The 10,424-nt window shown below is 50.6% G+C and overlaps 1 protein-coding gene across 3 annotated transcripts in view; it reads right to left on the bottom strand.

Annotated features, from left to right (window-relative positions):
- Positions 1 to 7,875: 7,875 nt before the first annotated feature.
- Positions 7,876 to 10,424, bottom strand: part of BABAM2 (BRISC and BRCA1 A complex member 2) — a 401,843-nt gene continuing 399,294 nt past the window's right edge. For all 3 annotated transcript variants that reach the window (XM_043917462.1, XM_043917464.1, XM_043917463.1), the window contains one exon: positions 7,876 to 8,569. In XM_043917462.1, the coding sequence (XP_043773397.1) occupies positions 8,490 to 8,569 (80 nt within the window). In that variant the 3' untranslated portion in view covers positions 7,876 to 8,489. The remainder of the gene's footprint in view (positions 8,570 to 10,424) is intronic.

Here is a 10,424-nt window from a genome sequence, read left to right as displayed (position 1 = left end):
CCTCCTGCTTTCAGTCTTTCCCAGCATCAAGGTCTTTTCCAATGAGTCAGCTCCTCGTATCAGGTGGCCAAAGTATTGGAACTTTGGCTTTAGCATCAGTCCTTCCAATGAATATTCAGGATCGATCTCCTTTAGGATTGACTGGTTTGAACTCTTTGCAGTCCAAGGGACTCTCAAGAGTCTTCTCCAAAACCACAGTTCAAAAGTATCAATTCTTCAGTGCTCAGCCTTCTTTATGGTCCAACTCTCACATCCATACATGACTACTGGAAGAACCATAGCTTTGACTAGACTGACCTTTGGTACTTGCCTTATCCTCCTGGCTCTTCTGGGGCACGGCTGGTTTTATCATCAGTACAGCCTCAGTGCCAGGATCAGGGGCGGGGTGCTGACAGACGGAATTCAATAACTACTTTCTGGGGAAGCAACTCCCACATCTGGGCCCATAGAAAGTACTCAATAAACAAGTGTGGAAGGGATGGAGGGCTACCTGGCTGGGCACTGATTTCTGTTCTACTTCACATCCGTTTATCCTAAACTGACAGCCTGGGATCACGTGTGTCCTCTTTGAACTCTCCGTCTTTCAGCTCCAGGATGGCCCTGGCATCTTTTCCTACAGCCTCTGCAGGGCTGGCCACCCTTCCATGGGTGTGGGACTCTCCTCAAGGTTTCTGGATGACGTTACTGTCTCCAGCCCCAGAAACATGCTTTTCACTCTCTGGGCGGCCTGTCAAGACCCAGGTGGCTCACATGTGAGAGAGAGGAGAAGGGGGTACTAGAGAGGGAGCTGTGATGGTTACACTGGGTGTCCTTCTGTTTCTTCATTTAGCCCCTGGGCCTGGCCCAGGCAGACCAGGCTTTCCAACTGGGGGTCCGAAAGGCAGGAAAGAGGTCCACCATTGAACAAGATTTTAAGGAAAGCTAATACCTACTGCTTGTTTACCAGCAAGCAGGAACCCCAGCTAGTAAAGTGTTCTAGTTTTGACTGGAAACATGCCCATTCAGTGAGGTAACTTCCAGTCTCCGGTGTTCACTGGAATGTAAGCAAGTATGTAAGTCATTGGTTTCAAATGATTACTTAAGAAATGCAGTGGAATAAGCAAAACTTTCTGAAATAAGGGGGTCTTAGGAGCTTGACAGAAGTGGCAAGTTGGGGAGCCCAGGTTCACTCAGCACAGGCTTGCTAGGGACCCCAGGAGGGGAGGAGGCGGCTGTGGGCCCGTGGGACTGCAGGAGGCTGGCAGCACGGGTTCCCAGATGTTCTAGGAAGGAGCCACATCCATGAGACTGGACGGCAGGGGCAGAAAAGGATTTTTTCTTTTTTTTTGGTCAGGTGATGCTCAAGGGCAGGGATGTTAAAGGAAAGGAAGCAATTAAGAAGAAGGCGAGGGACAGCCTGCGTCAGACCAAAAATGCGCTAATACCAAAGACAGCCTTGTCTGGACATTGACTCTGCCAGCGATGGTCTCACCATCCCTCATGGCTGGATTCACCAAGTCCGCTGCCAGGCCCAGGATACAGGCAGTTGCCCCATTTCGCAGGGTAGGAAACTGAGGTCAAGCGGCTTACTCAAGTCCACGCCTCCAGAAAGTGGTGGAGGCGGCATTTGACTCAGGCCAGCTGGCTCCAGAGCCCACGGCCTCAACTCCAACAACAAGCCAATTAGCCCAGGGCTTGTTTCACCCACATGAGGCTCCAGCCTGGGAAGAGTTCTGGAAGGGGTCGCTGCCCGGTGGCTGCCGGCTGCTGACCGGCCAACAGCTGGAGTGGGCGAGGTTGGGGGGGGGCGTGTCACCAGCTCTGGGAGGCTAGGGTGACAGCAGGTGAGGCGACGGGGTGGCCTGGGGGTAGCTTGGGGTGTCGGTGCAGGTGGAAAGTAGGGAGATGGCTGGGTTGTGCAACCCGCTGGCCAGAACAGGCCAAGCACCATGTCGTGGAGTCGGGATGAGGCGTCTGCCCTGACCTGGGCCTACGCTGAGTCCCAGGAGTGACCACTGAGACAGGGTAAGCAGGGTCAGGTCAGCTGAATCCCCGGCTGTGTGCATGTGTGGGTGTGCACACACTTCCAGGTGAACTGCATCTCCCCTCAGGGCAGTCTGGCCTGTCAGCGACCCCTGCCCCAGTCCTCGTGTTCCCAGGCATGGCACGACACCAGCCTCCAGCTGGGCTATGAAATAAATCCAAGGGAAAACCCCTCCAAGAACCTACTTAACTCATGCACCCGCATGATCCGTGTCATTCAAAATTTCCCCTGGGGAGGTAGGAGACGCTGCCTTCCTCAAATGATCTTGACCTTCTCAGGAATTGCCAGCAGAGCCCTGACCCCTCCCTTTGATTCTCTCTGCAGCAGTGGCCTGTCCTAGTGCTTTGAAGGGTCAGAGGACCAAGAAGGCAATGGATGCGAAGGACCCAGAACAAGGGCCTGGAATATCACTCATGGTGTCACTATTAAGAGCCACCCACCACCTTATTTCTAGAGATACCTGGTACCCTCCTAGCTTCTACGCTGTTGGCACCTACCCAAACAGCCACAGGTCTCCAGGAGCTGGGGAGTTTCATTTTGTGGCAGAAATGTGGTCATGGAATCAAAAGTAATGAATTTTCTTGAGTGGCTTCTAAACCGGTTCCAAGGGCATTTTCTAAGAGAACCTGGAATGAGGAGACCTTTGTAGAGGGACTCTGCCCTCTGGGGGCTTTAAAAAAGGGGGTGGTGGGCTGTGCTCTGCAGGAACAAGTGTGTCCCACACCATCTGGCTCATCCCAAGATGGTATCAAGGCAGCTGACCCAGGGCAGGGAGGGCCATCTGGCCACTCCTGGGGCCTGTGGGGCTACTTTTATTGCCATAATTAGTCATAATTCATCATGACCCCAACTATGACCTTGCAGGCTTGTAAAGTGTGGTTCTTCTCAGGGAATCAGAGAAGAATGAAGGAGCCAATGTGGAAACCCTGAGGAAGAAAACATGAGTTATGTTAGGAAATAACCCTTGGAGTTATTTCATATTTGACCTGGAGTCAGTCATGGATCCTGCTGTCTTTGGTAATACCTTGGTAGTTTTCCTTAATGATTACAACAACTATTTTCATCTTGTTTTTCCCAGATATGAGGCCATTATTTCAACCAAGTGTGTGTTGGACTTTAACCTGAGAATATGGCACAAGCTTTGAAGTCAGACTTTCTTTTTTAAACTGTAGGCTGACCCTGGCTCAACCATCTGAAAATCAACTGGTATTTATATTTAGGTAGCCACATAGATAGACCCATCCATGTTTACAAAGACTGCTGCAGAGCATCTTACTTGGGGCACAGACACACAGAACCACTGTGTGAAGCCTGACCTTGGAACCAGCAGCCTTGGGCATCTGACCCTGACCAGTCCCAACCACCCAAGTCCCTCTTCCTCCTGGGAAAAATAGCAAAAACAGGTATATGAATGTCTTATACAGAGCTATACACACAGTAGATGCTCAATAAATCTCTCTTCATTTGGGGAAGCTGGAAAAAGGAAGTAGAAACAGAGATCTGAGTTCACTTCCTTTGTGTAATCAGGAAGGGGATGGAAAGGGAGAGAATGAGGGTTAGGGAGGGAAAGTTAGAAATGATGGATTAATAAGGAAATGTACCAGTTTCCTGTCTGTGGGTAAGTTATTTAACTTCTTTGAGGCTTAGTTTCTCTATAAGATGGGGATCATAACACCTACCTCGCTTAGTTGTTGTGAGGATTAGATAAGCAGCTAGTGGGACTTCCCTGGTGGTCCAGTGGCTAAGACTTCAAGCTCCCAGTGCAGGCAGCCTGGGTTCCATTCCTGACTAGGGAACTAGATCCCACATGCCACAACTAAAGATCCTGGATACTGCAACTAAGATCAAATATCCTATGTGTCACAACTTAAGACCCAGAGCAGCCAAGTAAATAAATAAATATTTGTAAAAAAGAAAGAAAGAAAAGCAGCTAGTATGGAATTATCACTCATAGCTCCTTAAGGGCAGTGATCAGAGTGACCGCCACTGTGACTATTACATACCTGGTCTACTCTCTTGGCTTTTATTCTCCTGCCACTGCACATAAGCACCAAAGATACATAAAGGGGATGTTTCTTCTCTTGTTTTCATTTTTAAAAGCACCAGTGAATTAAGACGATGCCATTGAGAGAATTCGATGTCACCTTACCATTAGATGCTGTTTTAACATTCACGTTAAGAACTGTGGGACAGGCCAGTCCCCATGAACTGGGGCAGAGTCTGGGCTCTTTCTATTTATAGGCCCAAGCAAGAGGCCAACCGAGTGTGGTCGTTTCTCTGGCTAGGCTGTGACTCCAAAACAAAGACCTGTAGCTGTCAGGAACTGAAACTGAGTCAGAAGCAAACGTGGCTTGTGCTGTTCTGATTCTCCTGCCCATCGGAGGTGGGGGCAATAAACCAGGTCACTTCGAGCACCTGGGGACCTGCTGAGTTAAAGCAAGACTAGTGTGGGGGCAGGGGAGGAGGGAACGTTCATGGATACATCTAATCCCTCATTTATTAAAATCAGGATGACATCATCTTCTCTTCCTAGTCGTAAAGACAGGGTCACTCTTCCAAAGGCCACATTCACTGGCAAAACTTTTTTTTGGGTCTCCACACTGAACAGCATTCAGGATCTTAGTCCCCCCATCAGGGATCAAACCCATGCCTCCTGCAGTGGAAGCATGGAGTCTTAACCACTGGACTGCCAGGTAAGTCCAAGCAGGACTTTCAAATAAGGGCATTCTGACTTATTAGGAAAAGGCCAAAGTCAACATCAAAAAATCCTTTTTCTGCTCTGTAACAGCCATGGTTTAGCAAACATTTCTGTGTACCAAGCTCCTTACTTGGAGCTTCATGTATTTTTCTTATTTAATTCTCACCACTCCGGGAGGCAGATGGTATTTATTCCCATTTTACAGATGAGGATAATAAAACTCAGCGAGATTTAAGATACACACTGGAGCCTGCTCACTCCAACAGGCTTCCACCACGTGGCTCTCCGTGTTCTCCCCAAGCCTGCGTCTAGTGACCTTATGCTGGGAGCTTGGAATCGGTCATTATGGGAGCATTCACACCATGAAAAGCAGCAAATGATACAAACGAGGCTCCTCCTCCCCCAACCCTCGTCTTCTATCCTCGTCTTCTTTTTTAAACTGCTGAAGAACAGCTTGTTATATATTTGCTAGTGACTCAGTGGGCAGAGCCAGGATTCAAATGTAAGTCTCTCTCCTCCTAAAGCTCACCCACTTTCCAGTTCATCCTGAGGAGTAAATGGGCCCCATCGCTCTCTCTCTAACGAAGCACCATCTCTCTGTTGGTGGTGGGTCCTCAGGAAGCTGAACGGCTGGGAGAAGGATGAACACTTGCTTCTCCAGTCTCTTGTGCCTCCTCCCCGGCACCCCAGGAGATGCCCTGATCCAGTTATTAGCAGCACTCATAACACCTTTTCCTTGTCTGTGCGGAGCTTAAGGATGCAACTGAAATTACAAGGGCTGAGTAAGCTGGAGACAGGATTTACGAGGTAATAATAATGTGCTCTCATATATGGCACTTTTCATCTTCAAAGCATTTTATAGCCATTTACTAATTAGTCCTGGGCTGCACTCTGTGTGCAGATACAATGCAGCGATGGGCCGAACCAGCAAGAAGTGTTTAAAAAACACAGAGGCGACTGTCGCCCATTTACAAGTGCCACTTGCTTCTGTTGCTGTTGGGGGTGGAGATAAAAATCTCACAAATACTGGTTCTGAGTCCCTGGCATTTGAACTATGAAGTGGCTGTTGTCACCTTCTGTAGTTTGGCTGCCCCTAAGAAAAGCAGCCCAAACCTTCCCTCTGTGCTATTGGGGCTGAAAGTCTTCTCAAAAGTCCTATCATCTCCACACTCACAAAGCTACACATAGTACATCATCCTTCAGTGGGGGAAAAAATCTGTTTGTTTATTAGTGTGCATGTGTGTTTAGCTGCTCAGTCATGTCTGACTCTTTGCGATCCCATGGACTGTAGCCCACCTAGTTCCTCTGTCCATGGGATTCTCCAGGCAAGAATGCTGGAGTGGGTTGCCATTTCCTACTCCAGGGGATCTTCCCGACCCAGGGATTGAACCTGAGTCTCTTGCATCTCTTGCACTGCAGGCAGATCCTTTATCGCTGAGCCACCGGGAAGCCCTTGTTTCCTAGAGTTACAGACAAAAGTGAGAAGCGGCACTGGATCTGGAGCATGGGCTGAGCCCCGACTAGCACTGACTAGCTGGTGATCACGGGTAACTCAGTTAACCTCTCTGATCTTGTTTCCTCATCTGTGGAACAAGGGCAACCCTCCTCACTTGCTTATTTCACAGGTCTGCTGTAGAGATGTGCTGAGATAAAGCACAGATAGCACTTCTGGTTGGCCGGGCGTGCTTCACCGATGTGTGGGCTACCATGGACGATCTGGCCAGCCTGAGCCGTCTGGACCCCTAGAGGTTGGCAAGGGCAGGGAAGGCCACTCCTGAGTTGCACTGCCCAGGACTGGCTGCTGCCACTACTGACTGGCTATTTGAAATGCCAAGGGTCCAGGCCATGTGATCGCACCCATCTCATAACCACCAACCAGCCCCTGCTAGAACTCAAGCTGGAAACCCCTATTGGGTCTGAAACAAAGTCTGACTCAGTCTACTCTTGGTTCCGTGGGCATCAAGCCCAATCCATCCCCCTCCATCCTAAGTGACCATGTCATGGAGCAGAAGAGTGGAGCTTGGCCTGACGTAGAGGAGGCAGGCAGCTGGTGAGGAGAGACTCCAGTGTGGTCATGACCACCCGCTCAACAGAATCACCTGGGGAGTTTTATCAAAATCCAGACACCCAAGCCTCAGCTAACAAGATGTGATTCAGCAGGCTGGCAGTGGGGCCCTGGGCAGTGGTTCTTTAAAAAGCTCCTGGGGTGGTTTTGACTACACAGAGAAGGGACTTACTCAGGGTCACGCAGCTGGCTGACGGCAGAGCTGGGGTGCGGACACGGGACACCGGACTGTTCTGTCACAGGAATTCCCAAGGCTTCGAGGTGAAGTACTCACGTGGTGAAATATCCCAGAGGAGGGCAGCCCTTCAGCTGGAAGCCAAGCTGAGAGGTCTCTTTTAGCAGTTCCCCTGCCTCCTGAGAATATTCTCGAGTGCTGGAGAACACCGGAAGGAGGGGTTTCTCTCACTTGCCCCCACAAGGGTCCTCAGCTGGCTCCCTTTCAGGTTGACATGGGCTCCAGGAGCCACAAGAGGAGCTGAGGGGACAGTGAGGGGCCGGGTTCCACCTGTGCAGGCCCTTAGTGGGTGGGAGGCAGGTGAGTCGAAGAAAGGAGCGCAGGCCACACAGGTCAGCTTGTTTCTCTCGCCTCCATGCCAGGGTCCCACTTCCGGGGCTGAAAGCCCTCAGGGTGGAACCCTGCTAAACTAAACTAGACCTTGTCAAGTGGACAAGCTGGCCGTGGTCAGCCTGGGTGTAAGCTGAGGGAAGCCATGTAAGGCTCCCAGCTCCCAGGTTTGCCCTAATTTACTTGGAGTATTCCTTTAGCTTGTGGGCCTTGGTTCTTACTTCTGACCCGAAAGGGAGTAGCAGGGGAGAGGGATTTGGGGGTGGAAACAGATGACTTCTGAAACCCCGCCCAGCTCTGCTAATCCACAAATTTAGGGAAGATGGAGCTTGCTCAGGGTACCTTCCCCAGCCCTGTTCCTGGGTGGCAGTGGAGCTGGCAGGCCTGAACCCAGGGTTCGCCCATGGGACCCTACCTGTGTCTTCCAGGTATAATTCACACAGTGCTTCATAAGTCCAAACAACTCTCCCAATGGCATCGGGAGGAGGGGCGGGAGAAGAGAGATAAATTTCTTGAGGCATTCAACAAGCTTTAATGACTTTAATGACTGCCTTCTGGGTCAGGATGGGCTTTGTACATGGAGTACACACAAGGGCCTGGAAGTGAGGCTGGTGCTGGAACCTAGTTGTTCCTGAGCACCGGTCTTGGGCCCAGCTGGGAAGTGGCTGAAACCCTGCCAGCTGGTCAGACTCATTCAGGCAGCACCTTTACAAGTGGAGGACTGTCCAAAATGAGAAACACTGGGGTGTGAAACACACAGGCACTAGTTTCGGGGGAAAGAGAAAAGCAAAGGTGTGTTTAATCTGAAAACTTACAAAGAGGTCTCAGAGACAAAGGCTTTGGAATCAGGGTGTGTGCATTTAGGATGTCTTACTTTCCCTGGAAAAATACGGCATCATGATTTGTGACTTTATTTCTTTCAACTAAGAAATATACTGCAGGAAACAAAGAGGGAGCCACCAGAGGCGGGGGGGCTCTGGGACCCAGGTTCCCGCCAGCCAGCTCAAGTCTGGGTTCCAGTCGGGGAGCAAAGCTGCTGTGTGAGCGAAACGCTGCCATGAAGACATTCCAATGGCTTCCAGGAAGCAGTCATATGTGCTGACACGCATGTGGACAGAGAAGTCTGGCTGGCTACCTCTCAAGACTGGTGTTTCCTAGAGCTTTCCATTGGCAAACGCTGCCTCCTGGAACTGAGGGACAAAGGTTTTGAAATAAGCCCTGGTGGGAAAAGGGGAGAAAAAAAATTGTGGTTAGCACAAACAACTTGAAAAAAAAGTGCAACTCAGAGCTTTCAACCTAACTCAGAACAGTTGTTATTTATTGTTCATGCATCTTGGGCTGGATTTTCCTTCTCTGCTGATGCAAAGCCTTCTGGATTTTTCCAAGAGAGGTCCATGCAGTTCACTGCTGTGCTCTCTCTCATGGATGCTTAAGGGGCCTGTATTCAGAACTTCCTGGCTGCCAATTCCCATTAGACATCAGTATTCAGGTTCTGTCTGCCCTTTCCCAGGTCAAAACCAAGGGTCCAAGCTACAAGCCAGAGAGTGACCAAGCCAAGCAACCAGTCATTTTCGTGATCTGAAATATCAACAGGGTTGTACTTTTCACTCAATTGGATCTTCAACTTCATACAGACAAAGAAAAGGAAAAAGTGCTGGTTGCTCAGTTGTGTCTGACTCTTTGCGACCCTGTAGACTGTATCCCACCAGGCTCCTCTATCCATGGGATTTCCCAAGCAAGAATACCAGAGTGGGTTGTCATTTCCTTCTCCAGGGGATCTTCCTGACCCAGGGGTCAAACCCAGGTCTCCTGTGTATAGATAAGCAAGGCCTAATACGATGAATTTCAAAGTGATCCATGGTCTCCATTTATTTGCAAACATACTCATGGTTTGATCTACTGGAAAGAAAACCAGGCTGGGTGTCAGGAGAGCCTTCTCAGACTAGCGACAGGATCTGGGGCAGACCATTTGGTTCTTCCGGCACCCAGATTCGAACCTGTAGAAGCAGACTCTCCATTCAATAGCAGGAGGCTGTGCCCGGCACTGTCTGAGGTGTCAGGGGTTGGGAGATGCCCCAGACATGGCACCCCATGCGGATGAGATCAGCTTCGAGGAGCAGCAGACACAGAAGAAATACCAACTGCTGTGGCGAGGGCACTTACGGAGGTGCCATGAGGCACCAGCCTGGGGCAATCAACGGAGGAGGAGGTGAAGCAGGCATTTTACACATGTTCCAGGTGAAAGACACAGCAGGATCAGAGGCCTGCGGAGCATGGGACTGCTGCTCGTGAGCTGGGAACTAAACACTCTTCCAGAAGAGAAAGGGCGTGGTGGGAAGTGGAAGGCAACAAGACGGAGAGGTTGGGGTGGGCACCCTGTGCGCCTCCCGGTCCTCCCTCCCTTGCCCCCGATGCCGGTGAGATCGGAGCAGCTGACTTGTCCAGCAGTGGCTCACCCGGACCTGTGACATGAGCTAGATGACCCGTCACCATCGGTACCACAAAGGCCTCAGGTACCCTACCCAAGTCTATGTTATTAATAATTAGGATACAGTCCTAGTAAGCTTGATGCTCCAGGCCCCCAGGAGATCAGAAGCACATTAAGAGTCAGGGCATTCACTTAAAGGTAGATGGCAGGCGTGCTGAAGCTGTGAGAGGCAACGAGGTGACGTCCACCCGTGAGAAAAGAGCAGAGAACTGCTCAGGAGTCAAGAAGCTCAAACGGGTGGTTCGATGTCGGGCGAGGAGTCCCACACACTCAGCAGCCCCGGGGTTACCATGAGTTAGCCACACAGAGCATCAGTGATGACACCTGCCTGATCCCCTCCCCGCAAAGCCAGGTCATGGGAGGACCTCTTTCACAGTTCAGGGATTTGCTTAGATTTTTCAGTCCTAGTCTCTGCAGCCTCTCTGCAGTGGTTCCTGCGTCTGGAAGCTACTGCCCGGACATTACACACCCAGACCTGCTCCCTCCCTTCTCTCCCTGCTCCTCCTCACCCCCAGGTGACATCTCTCCTTGGCCTCTTCCAGTCCTGCTCTCCACTCCCCTCGCTTCCTCTCAGGCTTGAAACAC

The sequence above is a fragment of the Cervus elaphus genome, chromosome 11, assembly GCF_910594005.1.
Source record: "Cervus elaphus chromosome 11, mCerEla1.1, whole genome shotgun sequence".
Taxonomy (NCBI): Eukaryota; Metazoa; Chordata; class Mammalia; order Artiodactyla; family Cervidae; genus Cervus; species Cervus elaphus.
Note: the sequence above shows the minus strand (reverse complement) of the source record. Positions and strands in the feature narration are given on the sequence as shown.